The sequence below is a fragment of the Mytilus edulis genome, unplaced genomic scaffold (genome assembly GCF_963676685.1).
Source record: "Mytilus edulis unplaced genomic scaffold, xbMytEdul2.2 SCAFFOLD_1666, whole genome shotgun sequence".
In the NCBI taxonomy this organism is placed as follows: Eukaryota; Metazoa; Mollusca; class Bivalvia; order Mytilida; family Mytilidae; genus Mytilus; species Mytilus edulis.
Genome location: NW_027268594.1, coordinates 5172 through 22311, shown reverse-complemented (window position 1 = coordinate 22311; position 17140 = coordinate 5172). Strand labels below are relative to the sequence as shown.

At 32.7% G+C, this 17140-nt stretch overlaps 2 protein-coding genes across 2 annotated transcripts; both read right to left on the bottom strand.

The window, feature by feature from the left end:
• Positions 1-1977: 1977 nt before the first annotated feature.
• On the bottom strand, positions 1978-12204 carry LOC139507827 (lupus La protein-like). The gene is made up of 9 exons (XM_071295875.1): positions 12062-12204; positions 11165-11278; positions 9307-9407; positions 8480-8551; positions 8182-8215; positions 7134-7277; positions 3309-3426; positions 2680-2789; positions 1978-2267 (listed from the first exon to the last, which is right to left on the bottom strand). The coding sequence occupies exons 1-9, from the start codon at positions 12122-12124 to the stop codon at positions 2175-2177; spliced, it is 849 nt and encodes a 282-aa protein (XP_071151976.1). The 5' UTR covers positions 12125-12204; the 3' UTR covers positions 1978-2174.
• A 407-nt stretch (positions 12205-12611) lies between these two features.
• On the bottom strand, positions 12612-16819 carry LOC139507828 (lupus La protein homolog). The gene is made up of 4 exons (XM_071295876.1): positions 16693-16819; positions 15708-15917; positions 14027-14099; positions 12612-12721 (listed from the first exon to the last, which is right to left on the bottom strand). Exons 2-4 carry the CDS (start codon positions 15891-15893, stop codon positions 12612-12614), a joined length of 369 nt encoding a protein of 122 aa, XP_071151977.1. The 5' UTR covers positions 15894-15917; positions 16693-16819.
• Between the last annotated feature and the right edge of the window lie 321 nt (positions 16820-17140).

Here is a 17140-nt window from a genome sequence, read left to right as displayed (position 1 = left end):
AGGAGGGAACTTCAGTACATCTCAAGTCAATTAATCTATACATAATCTTTTTTCATCAGTGTTCAGTAATTGTGATAATTTATATTTTTCATTGCGTATTGTAATCTGCTTTGCTTCAAGTCATAGTCAAACATTGAAAAATTAAATTTCTTATTAATAAACGAAAATAAAAAGTTCCATCAGAGTTGGGGTTTACATTCATCAGATTCATGTAGGGGAATCCAACATAGTAATCTCATCATCTGTAACTAAGTTTTAGATATATCAGTGTTCTCTGCATGTGCAATTACATTGACATAAGACAATCATTTTACTTGTTTAGGTGCACAAATCTGAAAGTCACAAAATAAAGGCAATACTCTATTTAATTCTAAAAGGTGAAACAATTTTGAAGGGGAATTGCATTCTTGGAACTATTTTCTGCAGGACATGATAACAATGTCAACAGTATTTTAATTATGAAAGTTGTAAGTTGTGTATTATATGATTATCTCCCCTTAAGTTAATTTTGATTAACCACTGACAGTGTTGTACATTAGGTAACAAATAAGCTTGAGAAACCAATTTCTCATGGAATTCATGGGTGTAATGTTAACATAAGAATGTTTACAAGTATTCGATGAATTACAAATTATCTAAGAGGCTTGTATGAACTTTCAAAACTTTGGTAAATTCAAATATCCATGAACATACAAGTTTTTCTCCATCCAAATAATTTGTTCTACAAAGTTAATGTTCCAGGGTAAATTATTTAAGTTTATGAAAGCTTAGTTGAACATTACATCAGAGTTGTGGTTTACATTCATCAGATTCATGTAGGGGGAATCCAACATAGTAATCTCATCATGTGTACAAAATCTTTCATTTTACAGTTTAAAGACAAAAACTTCATGCCTTAATTCATTTTATTGTAAACATTCTAAAAAAAAAAGTTAAGCTGGCCAAAACAGAACTAGAAGTCATCATCCCTTTCAGTTTATTTTTATATATCTACGTTTACTTTAAATACAAAAGAAGACCGATAAACAGATGGACACCTAAGGTACTGAAATCATTAATTCGTCTATTAGTGGTTTTTTTTTTATTATCATGATTATCTCCCATACAAATCATGACTTAATGTTTATTTCCCTTAAAACCTTGAGCACATTATTTTGAGTTATCTCCTCATAAAATGAACAAAAAAAGAGTTAGCTACCAAAACAAAATTAAGAAAAATGTAATGTCAGAATATAACAAATATCTTTATCCTGCATCAATAATTGGTCCCAAGAGCTATTTCAAATATTCTATGGTTTGTTAATATACAAGGATCAGCAATAAGTGTTATAATCATTATTAATCTTGAGTCTAACATGTGTATAAACATCATCTCCTGGTTTTACAAATACAAAAAAAAATAAATCATATTTAATTCGTTTTAACATGCAATGAAATTTTCAAGTTTCTTCAACATATTGAATTATTTCAAGTAAAGACAAACAAGAAGAAGATCAGAAAAGTGCAATCAATGTCAAATTGCTTGACAGCCGATTTCAATGAGTGTGAAGCAAAGGTAATATCTTTGGTTAGCTTGCTTGTTAGCTGAACAGTGAAGTCATTGTTAGGTCCGGTAAACTTACCCTCCTTTAAGAGTAGACTAGTCCAGCAGATAACCAATCTATCTGTCTGTTGGACTAGGCTACTTCGAACACTGACTTCACTGTTCAGCTAACAAGCAAGCTAACCAAAGATATTAACTTTGGCTTCACACTCATTGAAATCGGCTGTAAATACATAATATGCAGTCTTTCTGTTTAGTGGTTCACGAGAAATGGGTGACAAAAATCTTTGTTTGATAGAGAGACGGTCCAATGATTACAATATAGTGGGGGTATAATTTAATGACAATATAAAAATTGCCTTTCAATCTAGTCCATTTATACTTAATACAATGACGGCAATAATTTAAATGTCTTTTATTTACCAAAGTTATACTTATAATGATAATAATTAATTTTTTCTTTATTCAGCCAAGTTATTCTTACAATGAAAATAATTCAATTTGTCTTTTAGTCATCCATGTTTACTTATAATGACAATAATTCAAATCTGTCTTTTATTCATACAAGTTATACTAACAATGACAATACCCAAGTTGTACTTACAATTTTACAATATTTAAAATCTGTCTTTTATTCATCTCCATCGTCATCATCATCATCATGATCATCATCTCCTCCACTCTTATCATTATCATCATTATTATCGTCTCGACTTCTTTTACTCTACAAATTACATACAAAAATAATCTGATGAAAATACTGAGGCAAAAAAAAAATAATATGTGTATTTCCTATTACCACTTTGAAAAAATAGGTAGGTAGGTTACAGTAGGAATTCTTTTTTTTAACCTTTTTTTTCTCTTCATTGAGTCCATAAATTTTATAATTCTCTACTTACTCGCTTTGTGTATTTATAAAAGTGAAGATGCTGTATTATAAATTCACGCTTCATATCTTTCTCCCAAATACAGTTTGACCTCTGCCCTCCAAGATTTTCAATTTGTGTTTGTTTGAAGATTATCATTTTTAATGTGTATTTCATTTGTAAAACATTAAAATCTTTAACTGTACAAATAACTGCATGATTTCCAATCTATATCACCACAAACAGTACAATGAAAACACAGATAATCACCCTTGGTCCTCTATCTCTATGATCTCGTCCTTTTCTTTTACTGCTGCTTTTCTTCTTTTTTTCATCTTGATCTCGTAAAATTTTTCTCCAATGGACTATTTCTTCTTCACCTAAATAAAATGAAAATCAGTTACTGTGTTAACAAATTTTATAGGGGGAAGTAGCTGTCAAATTTATGTTCAACGATTTGACTCAAATACTTATTTCAGATTTATAACAATGTAAAACATTTATCCAAACTATAATAAGACTCTAAAATAAACAATTTACAGGGCATGGACTCAATAATAAGAAGCTTCATTTCGTGTGTATTTTAGTCTAGACGCTATCTAATTAACCATCGAGCTGACATCTGAATACCTTATATGGTCATATAAGCAATATTTAGTTAAAACATAAATAGATATAAATAAATGAACTTGTGCAATTGGATTTTTCTAGGGTCTGTTTAATTAAATATTATAGATTAAAACTATACGTTAATCATAATTTTTTACCTGTATAAGAATGATTTTTGTGGATCGAATCAGTCAATTGAATGATTTAACTTTGTTTCACTTTATTGTTGACATCCTTTTCCTTTAAGAGAATAGAATAGTTCTCCATTTCTTTATTGTAGTAATTCTTACCTTCTAAAACTCGAACTTCCAATTCACAATTATTAATGACAATTTTATCTTCATTAGCTGCCTTTGCTTTTTCTAAAACATCCTCCGCTTTTCCTGCCTCTTCAAACCTGACACAAGCCTAGTAATAAATTAAGAGTTTGATAGAAATACATTTTTACAAAATACGTCCTAAGGCCAAAAAAAAATATATGTGTTTCCTGTTCCCGACCAACCCTGACTCAAAACCCTGACCCCAGAATTTTTTTCTTTAAATTCGGAAAAAAATCGTTTCCGGTCCAGGAGAGTAGTTTTTTGGTCCGATCCAGATCCGTATCTTACTATGCCCAAACAATCAAATTGGCTGCTCCAGCACAAATGTGCTTCAATTAAGGTTTTAAAAATGTCGGCACTGGGAGTAGAAGTCAATTATAGCTTCTTTAAAGAGATTAAATCATTTTAGGGTACAGAACCCTAACCAAACATGACATTGAACCGACTTCAAATCTGACAGGGAGTGCAAATAAAATTAAAAAATAAAAAAAAAAAAAAAAAAATCCTGACCTACCGACCCTAATTTATTTGACTTGGCAGCAGGAAACAGACATATAATTTTTTTTGGCCTAACCACTTGATATTCACCAAGGACTGTAAGCATTTGCTTGGACAGGCAGCGATGATTCATCCAATTACCAAACATTGTTTAGGGAAATCTGTTATTAGTAAAATCCTTTAATATTACCGGTTTTCCCGAAGTTCTGATTTACTGTTTTTTCAGTATTAAGGGCATGACTGGTAAAAAATTACCATTTTTTTTTTAACATAATTTGTTAATTTTTAACGAAAAAAGATATCAGCTACAATATTCAAGATTTAAGCAAAATGATACTAACAGACGACATAATTTTATTTTTTCTTTGCTCTGTAAACTAGAGGCTCTAAAGAGCCTGTGTCGCTCACCTTGGTCTATGTGAATATTAAACAATGGACAGATGGATTCATGACAAAATTGTGTTTTGGTGATGGTGATGTGTTTGTAGATCTTACTTTACTAAACATTCTTGCTGCTTACAATTATCTCTATCTATAACAGTACTTTCTGTGGAAAATGTTATTTAAAATCTTCAATTTTAAGAAAATGGTTAAAATGGACTATGAAGGGCAATAACTCCTTAGGGGGTCAATTGACTATTTTGGTCATACTGACTTATTTTTAGTTCTTACTTTGCTGTACATTATTGCTGTTTACAGTTTATCTCTATCTATTATAATATTCAAGATAATAACAAAAAAAACAGCAAAATTTCCTCAAAATTACCATTAAGGGGCAGCAACCTAACAACCGATTATCCGATTCATCTGAAAATTCCAGGGCAGATAGATCGTGACCTGATCAACAATTTTACTTCCTGTCAGATTTGCTCTTAATGCTTTGGTTTTTGAGTTATAAGCAAAAACTGCATTTTACCCCCATGTTCTATTTTTAGCCATGGCGACCATCTTGTTTGTTGGCCAAGTTACCAGACACATTTTTTTAACTAGATACCCCAATGATGATTATGGCTAAGTTTGGTTAAATGTGGCCCAGTAGTTTCAGAGGAGAAGATTTTTCTAAAAGATTACTAAGATTTACGAAAAATGGTTAAAATTTGACTATAAAGGGCAATAACTCTTAAAGTGGTCAACTGACCATTTTGGTCATGTTGACTTATTTGTAGATCTTACTTTGCTGAACATTATTGCTGTTTTCAGTTTATCTCTATCCAGGGTGTTAAACAAATTTGTTACAGCTAACTAGCCCAGGACTTATTGGCAGCAGGATTTTACTAGCCCTGTTTGAAGAATTGCTGGCCCATCAAAACTGACCTGCTAGCCCAAGTATGCCTTACAAATCAGAGTTTGCTGCATACTACAGGGTTGGTGTCATGTTTTGAAGGGGACATTGTACACTGTATTAAACTACTTCATTTTTATCCATTGTTAAGTTACTATGGGTTGTTAATTATTTTCTGACACAGATAACATGTTCATTGGTTTTATCGTGTGAAACAAGTGGTTTAATTCTTGTATTTGTTGTCCCCAATACAAGGCAAACCTTTTATTGACGTGCTCGGGAAAACACCCGCAATATTTGCAGAACATGGTCTCGGGTTTTTCATCCCGGCGCCACAGCCGACTTTTCTGTCCATGTCACTATAAATATTATTTTCGTCTTTTCCCAATCGTATTTTGCATTTTTTTGGATGAATTTTCAACCTCATTAGTACTGTACCCTTTCATCTACTGATTTTCTGCTTTGAAACAGACAAAGCTCCTGGGGTGCCCGTACTAAAAATATTTTGAAATATTTTGTTGTATTGTTTCGTGTTCAAACCGTTGTCCAACAAGACCAATACATAATACCCCAGGTACCATTAATTGGAAATCTCGACAGAAGCAATGTACAATACCCCCCTGTACTGGAGATCGATATTGAAAGTACGAGATATTGCGATCAATACATGATAACGGGCCATTCTGAGTTATTTGTTCTATTTTTAAAACATGTAACTGTACAACAGGACCTGTACAAACCAGTTGAAATGCTTGGAATCACAGATGATGTAATTGAATTTGATTGGCTAAGAAAGAATAGAAATGAAGGGATTTTCCGCTATCTATTTTGGAAACACCAAGAATTTTTTGTTACTAGTCCGTCGGGCATATTGGGTTACAAGTTTTGATTGCCCGAGGCGTAAATGTTCTAGTCCCGGGCGTCGGGCTAGTGGATTTTTTAACCCCTGTATCTATAATAATATTCAAGATAACCAAAAACAGCAAAATTTCCTTAAAATTACCATTTCAGGGGCAGCAACCCAACAACGAAATGTCCGATTCATCTGAAAATTTCAGGGCCGATAGATCTTGACCTGAGGGACAATATAACCCCCATGTCAGATTTGCTCTAAATGCTTTTGTTTTTGAGTTATAAGCCAAAAACTACATTTTACCCCTATGTTCTATTTTTAGCCATGGGGGCCATCTTGGTTGGTTGGCCGGGTCACCGGACACATTTTTTAAACTAGATACCCCAATGATGATTGTGGCCAAGTTTGGTTTAAATTTGGCCCAGTAGTTTCAGAGGAGAAGATTTTTGTAAAAATTAACGCCGGACGACGATGAACGCCAAGTGATGAGAAAAGCTCACTTGGCCCTTTGGGCCAGGTGAGCTAAAAATGGTATCCATGTTTTATACTTGGACTGAGGTGTTTCCAACAGTTATCTGTCAAACAGCATAATATGCAGAATTTCAAATAGTCTGGCACATTTCAGAAAGTCTGAGTGTTAAATACTTGGAAACAACAAAATCAAATAATTTTTCTTTCGATTTTAGTCCAGCCTTTTTGACTGTTTGTGCAAATGTTTCCTTTTATTTTACATTTGCTTATGACAATTAAATGATTTGTAAACTCTGGAATATACCTAGACACTAACCAATTTAATAAGGGCTATTCCAGAAAAAAAATGTTGGAAGGCAGTTTTTGTTAGCACCCCGCCACCCAGACAATTGTAATTGAGAATTGTAGTGCATTGTAGTGTGAAAAATTGCTCTGATACCCATCACCCATGTATTATTGATACAATGTGCCTTCCAACCCCCCCACCCCCCCCCCCCCCATACATTTTTAATAATTGCATGAAAATTATAGACCAAACTCATTTTGTCGTACCTTACTCAATCAAATTCAAGCTATCTGGTCACTTCCATGTCACAAAAGTAAAATTTATGAAGTTATTATGTTGAATGATGTAATGTTTACTTGAAATAATATGGAACCAACTCTTTTTACCTATCAAAATATTCCTTACCTTTGTATCACCTGTATCAAAGTCCACCCACGCCACTGGGGCAAAGTCTGTGAAATAATTTTTGATTGCCTCCCTTTCTGTGTCAATTGCTGTAATGTTCTCCACACAAAGTACAGATCCAACTTGCATTGCATCGATTACCCGCTGCAACATAATGTAAATGAAAAATTAATACATATCCAATGGGTAATCTTGGGGTTGTTTCCATAACAACATACAAGAGTCAAGAAAACCGGATAAAGAACTTCAAAATCTCCACTTTCATTGTTCGTCAAGAAATTCTGTATATGCGTCAATTTGTGGTTTAGCCATTTTGTAAGAACTTCCTTTGATACCATACAAGTTTAAATGGAACAGATTTTACTTGATTTTCAAAAGAAAGAAAGCAAAACATGACAAAATATCGTTCATTAAATCATGTGCTGAAAACAATAAAACGTAAGTGAATTTGAAAGGTGACTTTCATATGCATCATTTATGTAAACATGTATCTTAAAAAAATCTAATGCATTTTGACAAATGAGAAAACTTAAAATTTCATATGTAAGAATTAATATTTATGTAACTATACAGAATGTAAAATATTCAACCTTCATGTACCTGCAAGTTGCAGGAAGAAAATGCTACATAAAACTTTCTCATATATTAGGTTGCTATTTAATTGATTGATTGGGTTTTTAATGCCACCTTCACTATTTGAAATCTGATTCTGATTCTCAAGTTTGACTACATAACTATGTTCCTAAGGCCAAATAAAAATATATGTGTGGTTCCAGTGACCCTACCTTCCCTACTTTTTCGTCTTGAAATTAGCCTACCTTAAAGATTTTATTGTCATTTTTCATCAAGTACTGTTAAAGTCAGAATGTTGCTCCCATAGACTCAATGTAAAAAAATAGAAAAAATCCCTACCTACCTACCCAACATTTTTTCAGATGTAACTGGAACCACACATACTTTTTTATTTGGCCTAATGGATTTTTCACCGATAGCTTTTATGAGTAGATGACAAGGACAACATACACCTACAATACAAATTTATACTAACCTGTCTTTCTTCTTCTTCTCTCTTCTTTTGTTCTCTGTAAAAAAAAATATATAATTTCCACATAAATTATGAATAGTACTCAAGCAAGAAAATCTTGTACATAAGACACCATGCACCACTCACAATAAGACACTTAATGTTTAGCCACTCCCAAATCAGGAGAATACATTTTAAAAGCATAATAAATTTGTAGGTTTCTAGTTTAAATGTTTGCTTATCTGAAAACCCAAACTTGACAATGATAAAAAAAAACTGTTTAAGTATACAGACACATAAATTGAAAATAGTTTTTACTTACTCTTTTTTCTTCCTCAGTTGTTCTAACTTCTTTTTCTTTTTCTCTTCCTCTTTTTCTTTGAAATAATCCATTCTGTAAAATGAAATGAACACCTGTATTTGTGTCAATTGTGTGTAAGTTTACTCTAAAACCAGAAACACAAATTGACCTGCTAGGAGCCTGTAATTCAGTGGTTGTCTTTTATTGCTGTGTACCATATTTGTATTTTTGTCATTTTTTTGTACATAAATTAGACTGTTAGTTTTCCAGTTTGCATTCTTTTAAATTTGTCCTTAAATGGCCCTTAATATCAATTATGTGATATGGGATTTGCCATACAGTGACCTACAGTGAAAAATTTGTGCCATTTTAGTCTCACGAAGAGTTGTCTCATTAGCAATTGAGCACTATCTTCTTTTTACATTGATTATATTTTTTTCTTTTTTCAAATTTTGTTGAGAAATTCTGCCAGACATGCAATATACTTTTGTCTTAACTTTTAATATACCCATTCCCAAAGAAAATTGGAACAAGTTTCTATAAGGCATATAAATATAAGCATAAAGGGTCATCTGACCAACACTAATTCACTTTTTGATGAAAATTTCTTCACTTTTCACAAACACATTCAAGATATTGATTAATAAAATTGAGAATGGAAATGGGGAATGTGTCAAAGAGACAACAACCAACTGTTTAATTGCTTGAATGTGATGCAATCAAAGATTTATTATGTTACTTAGTGTTATGGATGTGATGCTTCAATTTCTGGAAATTAAATGGTATTTTAAACAAATTTTTGTTTTGTTCTAAACTGAACAAAAGGGAGATAACTAATGTTTACTCACTTTGTTTTCTTTTCTAACACTTTGTCTTCATATTTAATTTCCCCTAAATTCATAAATTTTTCCATACCCTCTGTTGTGTGGAAGGTCACATAAACTGATCCCTGTATAAATAATAATCATGAAAATACAATCATTAATTCAAATCAAAATGCTGGTTAGTGCCGAGGGAGTAGATTGCTTTCAATTTGTACCTATATTGTGAACTTGAAATTGATCAGTACATTGTATTAACAGCAATTGGAAGTATTTTATCAAGAAATCACATGGTTCAAAACTTGAAGGTAGAACAAATATAGATTCATACACCATGAACTAGTTTCTATAAATGGCAGAATTTTTGAATTTGATGATTTTGTTAACAAATATGGCAATCTACTTTTTTGGGGGGAAATTAGAATGTTTGTTAGTCAGAATGTGAAAAATATTTCATTTTGAACATAAAATATAGTCAGATAGTGGAATCAGTTTATATAACATGAATTGTAGTTTTAAAATGAGTGCATCCATGTATTTTGGTCTCACATCTTCTAACTTTTATACTGCTAAATTAGTGCTTACAGAAAACAAGAGTGCACACACTGAAATGTCTCGCCTTCTTTACTAATCATTGATATTATGTTGATACTCCTAAATATAAACCTTTATTATGACTGTCACATAAACTTAACATGAATAATGAAAATGAGGTCAAGGTCAGTTGAACCATATGCCAGGCAGACATGTACAGCTAACAATGCTTCCATACAACAAACATGACAAATATAGTTGAGCCTATTGCTTATAGTTTAAGAAAATAGACCAAAACACAAAAACTTAACACTGAGCAATGAACCGTGAAAACCAGGTCAAGGTCAAATAAACCCTGCGAGACTGACATATAGATCATAAAATATTTCCATACACCAAATATGACCTATGACATATAGTATTATATAAAAAGACCAAAACTCAAAAACTTAACTTTGACCACTGAACCATGAAAATGAGGTCAAGGTCACATGACATCTGTCCACTAGACATGTACACCTTACAATCATTCCATCCAACAAATATAGTAAACCTATTGCATAAAGTATGAGAAAAACAGACCAAAACACAAAAACTTAACTATAACCACTGAACCATGAAAATGAGGTCAAGGTCAGATGACATCTGCCCGCTAGACATGTACACCTTACAATCATTCCATACAACAAATATAGTAAACCTATTGCATAAAGTATGAGAAAAACAGACCAAAACACAAAAACTTTACTATAACCACTGAACCATGAAAATGAGGTCAAGGTCAGATGACACCTGCCAGTTGGACATGTACACCTTACAGTCCTTCCATACACCGAATATACTAGACCTATTGCTTATAGTATCTGAGATATGGACTTGACCACCAAAACTTAACCTTGTTCACTGATCCATGAAATGAGGTCGAGGTCAAGTGAAAACTGTCTGACGGGCATGAGGACCTTGCAAGGTACGCACATACGAAATATAGTTATCCTATTACTTACGGTAAGAGAGAATTTAACATTACAAAAAATCTGAACTTTTTTTTCAAGTGGTCACTGAACCATGAAAATGAGGTCAAGGACAATGGACATGTGACTGACGGAAACTTCGTAAAATGAGGCATCTATATACAAAATATGAAGCATCCAGGTCTTCCACCTTCTAAAATATATAGCTTTTAAGAAGTGAGCTAACACCGCCGCCGCCGCCGGATCACTATCCCTATGTCGAGCTTTCTGCAACAAAAGTTGCAGGCTCGACAAAAAACCTTATCCTCGACTAGTGATAATCTTTTCCACTTTATAACAAGGCTGGTTGAATGAACAGCCTTATATGAAGAGTTACTTACCTTGAATTCTCGGTTTGGATTTCGTCTCATAAATACTGTGTCTACATCTCCAGCGCCAAGCTTGTCGAAAAATATAATTAATTTGTCCAAACTAACTTTCAATGGGAATCCTTTCTGTAAAACACAAAATGAGAGAAATTAATTAAGCAGTAATATTGAAAACACTTGTTAGTTATCTAATCCTTATGTGAAACTACATAAATGAGTCCAAGACTCTGAATTCATTGGTTCAGAGAGATAACTCTTTAAATCAGTTAAGCGTTTGTAAAAGTCAAGTTCATCAATGTTTTTTAGCATTTACCTGAAACAGATTAAAAATAATCTATGTAACCTAGAAGCTTAGAATATGTTTTTGAAAATGGTTGACACAAAAGTACTGATGATTTTAAGAGTTATTTCCCTTAACCTAGGTCTACCTCCTTAACATGAACGAATTTTGAAGAACACTAATTAACTTTTTATAGTTTTTTGTGTTGTTTTGTTGCAGTGTGGTTAAAGTATGGCAAAATCTAGTAATTATTGTTGAAATATTATTGTCTTCAATGGAATTGCATCAATAAATTTAATTTAGCCATTTATATTTCTTTACAAGGACATTTTTAAAACAAATAATCAGTAGTTTTGTACAGACAACATAGAGCACAAGTGTTAATTTGGCTAATAAGGTAATTTGTATGATTGATTGACAATGGTAGAAAGTTTTCTTTTGGTTGATAGATGGCTCTCTCTGTAAAACTTGGGCTTCCTCCTCCGATGAAAACAGACAACCATGATAAAGTAAACAGAGCTGATAATGATGTTTACAGCTAATTTCCTAATGCATGTACAGTCAGACTTTGGTAGGCTTGCTTGCTCTGTTTGTATAAGTGCTTCTTTTTTATATAGAAATCAACATACAACATATGCTGTCCTTGCGTTGAAATCCTCTCTCCATTCCTCCGTGTTCTCTGGTACTGCCATGTCTGGGTTCCTTCGTACAAACACTCCATCTTTACTGATCTGAAAAAATATATAAAAAAAGCTTCTGTAAAGGTATATAAATAAAATGTATCAAACAACTGTAGTATCCTTTTAACCCTTTTATTCTCATAAAAAATGGTCATGTTAAAATATAAAATTGTTGCCAACGATTTGTCTTTTAAATTTTTTTCTAATTTTGATGAACATTTTGTAACCCTTCAGCATGTTCAGACTTTTTCCAAAACAATGCCTAGTAACCCATTGTTGTTTTGTTTAAGCTTATATAGAAGATGCAATTCTGGTAAATAATTCTTATTTTATGATCTTTGAATTTCAAATGCGAGATATCAAACTAAAAAAAAAAGGATGCCTCCATGTGCAGGAATTTCTTGCTGCATTGAAGACCTGTTGGTGACCTGCTGTTGTCTGTTCTATGGTCAGGTTGTTGTCTCTTTGACACATTCCCCATTTCCATTCTCAATTTTACTTACACTGATGAGACTGATGAAGCTTTCCTTATAGCCTTGGCAATGATATTGTGATTTGTTGTTAAAACCTTTAATCTGTTGAATCGTGTGAAAACTGCAAGTGCAACCCCTGAAGTTCTGTTAAGGTAAATTATAATGCAGATGAATAAGAAGATAATATTTTCCTCTCAGCGACTAAAAATGTTGTTAAAATCTCACACTACTCACAGGGAAAGCATTATTGGTCAAGTCAGTGTTTTAGTAGTTTTTTACATTTATTAAAGTCTAACATCTACACTGACTGGTCATTTGGTCCAATAATTTATGACATTTTACTAGACCAAACCTTTTATTACTGGACGTTGGCACATGTCTGACCGGCTTTAGGTATTACTGAAATTGTGTAAGGGATAATGTCCTTGTCATTCAGATCAAAATTGCAAAAGTTCCATAGAAAAAATACAGTTGACGGGTAGTTTTTCACACCACATAATCTTTTTTATGTGGGTAGAAAAGGATATAAGAAAATGAAAAAAAAAGATGTGATGTGTGGTGTGGTACAATAAAATGTTTTCTCCACCCAATATTTCCATAGCCGTTTTTTTATGCTGAAGAGGCTTTGTTAAAATCACCCTTGCCTATTTTGCTGGCTACACATTGAAACAGGGTGATTGCTTCAGAATGTAGAATAGTCTAAGGAAACAACACAGATTTATGGCTCTGTATGATGTATTTAAACCTATGTGAGTATGTAATAGATATACAGTCAGTGCACACATAAACAAGTCGATTTTTGTTTTTGACTTGTTTAGGTCTATTTATGTTGATGAAAAAACTTAATTTCACTTGTTGGCCAAACTACACCACCTATGACAGCAAAAACCTGTCTGAGAGTTCACAAGGACTTGAGCTATCTATATTTAATTGTCTAATTGAACAACCTTACTAAACACAGATGTTTTACCTCATTAAGTGTGGTTCCAGGTCATTGCATTGTAAGGTTAATTAACATTATCTCCAATTTTTTAGACTCTCATTCATATTTTTCTTTAGAAGACAAAGCATTGTCTTTCAATGTTGTCATTATTTGAACTAGATGCATGACCTCCTTATAAATATGCGTGGGTCTTGAAGATAACCAATTTTGATCACTTATCAACTTGTAGGAGACGATATTTGCAACATTTTGATTCTGGTCAATTAGGTTTTTGCTTAACAATATTTGACTTATTAAAGTCGTATTTTGTCTTGCATTAAAGGGAGACAAATCCTAAAACTTACAAATTTAGACCTCTATGAGTCAAAAGCAGATTCAGACTTATTTATGTCTGAGCTCTGACTGATATAGGGAGATATATAAAGAGTGAGTCACAAAGAATGACTTTAAATTGATACACTCCTTTAGTGTACTGTTGCTGTGACGACAAAAGGATACATCCGTCATTGTCTAACTTGATCTGTTCTTGTAAATATCTGTCTCTGGGTAGATTTACATCTCCAAAATAATACTGCAAAATATAATACAAATCATTTACTAGAGATGTCCAGTAGGACATTAAGATATATGTAGGTCACTGCGTGCATCAATGTATAACAGCATGGTTAAAATAAAACGAAGTAGGAAAAATATCTTCATAATTACTTAATCACTTTAAATATTATAAAAACAACATTTATCTGCAAGTTTGATGTATGTAATCAGGGATCTCCATGGATGAAAATTGAACCATGGAGGAACTTTCACCATTACAAACCGTGTATACGCTGTACAGTGTAGCGCGATCGGAAGTATGTTATCCCTCCATACAAGGAATGGTGAACATGCTAATTCATTGCTTATTGAAATTATATTTATTTGAATTTTCATTATAGAATTAGAAGTGTCAATATGTTCATTTATTGCCGTTTTTAACCATTCAAATACCAAGTCTTCATGGTCCCCCCTTAGTCGAGAATGACCAAAAGCTGTCATGAAGGTCCCCATGTAGATCTCTTGTATTTTTGGTAATTGTTATGGGGTCAAAATTCATATGATGTGGAAGCTTATTTTTCATGGACACTGTCAAATTCAGAACCCATTACCGGTATGGCTGATTTGCAGCAACAACAAAACGATTCATACGGGTTATGTAAAAGGTTAAAGAGATTTGTAAAGCAAATGAAAAGGTTTTTAATGACTTTATCTGACAAATTGATGCTGTGCAACATGCATCTTTCGAGTCTGAATAGAAACCGGAAACGCGGATGTATCAATTTGATTGTAATATACGAAATGAATTCGGAATTACGATACGATATTTCTTTACAGGAAATATTTATAAGTTTTTACTTTTAAACTTTTAAAGTCATTTTAAATTATCGTTACAGCAGTACTCGAGTTATTTGTGATGAAATAATATTTACTGTTTTGCGTCTTATTTTGTACTTCTTAAAAAAGGGGGGATGCTGATTGCGTAAGTCAAAATAAAGCACGTGTTCGACTTGTTAAACTGTTTTCTTTGTAACTGGATTATTAATTTATTTATTTAATCCAAATTATCATAATCATTTGCTGAAACTTAGTTGATTAATTCGACAAATGGATCGTCTATCCTCAGATAGTATTCTCCTGTCTGGTTGTTGATCTACCTGTACAAGCTCAGGTACAAGTGATTAGCGATCTTAATCCGGATATCCCTCAGGCGTTAGAACTGTGTTGGATTATAACACAAAAAGCCTGAGGGTTATGCAATTACATGCATTTGATTATAATTGATAAAAAAAATGGCGTCGGGCTACAAAAAATGATGAAGTTTTGAACGATGGCGGAAGACAATTTAACGATGGCGCAAGATAATTTAACGATGGAGCGAGTCATTTGACGATGGCGCAAGACATTTGAACGATGGCGGGGCGCCATCGGTTAAACAGGCCATGGAGATCCCTGGTAATCCATTACTGATCAAAATGATAATGATTTGTATCACCAACTTATTATCAGTTTTAATTTTGATTTTTGTTGAAGGCTGTACGGTGACCTATAGTTGTTATTTTCTGTATCATTTTGGTCTCTTGTTGAGTTTTCTCATTGGCAATCATACCACATCTTCTTTTTTATAATAACCATAATAACATACCTCCATCTGTTTAATAATTTTCTTTTCCAGACCATTTGGTGGACCTAAAACCTCTGGTTCAGGTTCTGGTTCGTCTTTGATTTCTACTTTCACTTCACCATTTGGTGATTTGTTATTTGTTTCTGCATCACCACCAGCCTTCATGTCAACATCATCTGCAGGTGGACTGTTTTCTGTATCTGCCATGGTTGTTTTTATTGATTAAATAGCCTACAGAATAAATAAATTAGATTATAAACATATTTACACATTGAGTATTTAGCTGAATTTTGTTTCTTAATGACCCTAGGTCGGTCTACCAATATTTATTACCTTCTAATATTAGACAACAATCAATTCTAAATAATGACATCAAAATTTGAAATGTTTTGAATTGTAATTGCATTTGTTTCAAGGAACTTTGGTGGTTTTAATTAACATCATGATCATGATGATTAATGGCAATATTCGCATACAGTTTAAATATGCAAAAGTTGCAGGCTCGACAAAAACTAACATTTCAAATCAGAACATGATCATGCCAGATTGACAATATAGTGGCAGTGTTCATAAAAAAAAGATATAGAAGGATTTTAAGTTTATCAAAGTGTACAGATACTTTCAATATAAATTATCTGTCTCATCCTAATGGTCATAGAAAGGAGGGGAACTACAAAAGAAAAGGTACATGGTTTTAAAAACCAGAGTTATTTCCCCTACAAAATCTAAATATACACGTGTATAATTTTCTCCATTAAAAACAAACTTTTAAAATGTTTTGTGTACTCCTTCGTTAACACATTTAAACAATAACAAGTACATTCATTTACATATGGGATATTTAACGTCATATAAGAAAGTGTAGTTTCTTTTGTGGCGCAAGATGGCCTGTTAGCGTCCCCAACATTTTATTCACTTTCAAATTGCAGTTTGACAGTAAATTACATTCAAAAGGGTTAATAGCAGTTGACCAAAATACACAATGAAGATGTTATCATTAACTTACCACTAAAATTTTGGTCTAGTCGCCTAAACTTTGTTATTTTCGATTTCAGTTCTCAACCACGTTTTGCATCATACAGCCACGCATGCGCCCAAAAGACCGGTCTGTTTCCGTCTATGAACTATGTAAATGCAAAAACAAATGTCGGAAACTGATCTGTAATGTTAACGTATTATAAAAGGGCACCTGTTACACCAAGATTTTGTTTACTGTCACTGACAAATCCTTTGTTACACCTAATCTGTTAACTTTTCTCTTTTTTTTACTTTTCAAAATAACGCTTAGACTTTTAAAAATTATAATTTTAATGAATCAGGCATGTTTCATTACATGCCGAATAGTTGATTCAATCATGCCAAGAAATTGCCTCCGTTGAAATTCTGCAAACACCCCATAGAGCAAATTACATGGATGATTATAATTAATATTGACCATTTGTTATATGGCTGTG

What these genes read in the sequence shown, in the direction of transcription:
- LOC139507827 (XM_071295875.1), bottom strand. Translation starts at nt 12,124, where the DNA reads ATGGCAGTACCAGAGAACACGGAGGAATGGAGAGAGGATTTCAACGCA. An exon ending in CAACTGAGGAAGAAAAAAGA is followed by an intron (nt 8,216 to 8,479) that starts GTAAGTAAAAAC and finishes TTTTTTTTACAG; the next exon opens with AGAACAAAAGAAGAGAGAAG. An exon ending in GGAAGTTCGAGTTTTAGAAG is followed by an intron (nt 2,790 to 3,308) that starts GTAAGAATTACT and finishes CATTTTATTTAG; the next exon opens with GTGAAGAAGAAATAGTCCAT.
- LOC139507828 (XM_071295876.1), bottom strand. Translation starts at nt 15,893, where the DNA reads ATGGCAGATACAGAAAACAGTCCACCTGCAGATGATGTTGACATGAAG. An exon ending in AAATTATTAAACAGATGGAG is followed by an intron (nt 14,100 to 15,707) that starts GTATGTTATTAT and finishes TATATTTTGCAG; the next exon opens with TATTATTTTGGAGATGTAAA. An exon ending in CAAGTTAGACAATGACGGAT is followed by an intron (nt 12,722 to 14,026) that starts GTATCCTTTTGT and finishes ACAGAACTTCAG; the next exon opens with GGGTTGCACTTGCAGTTTTC.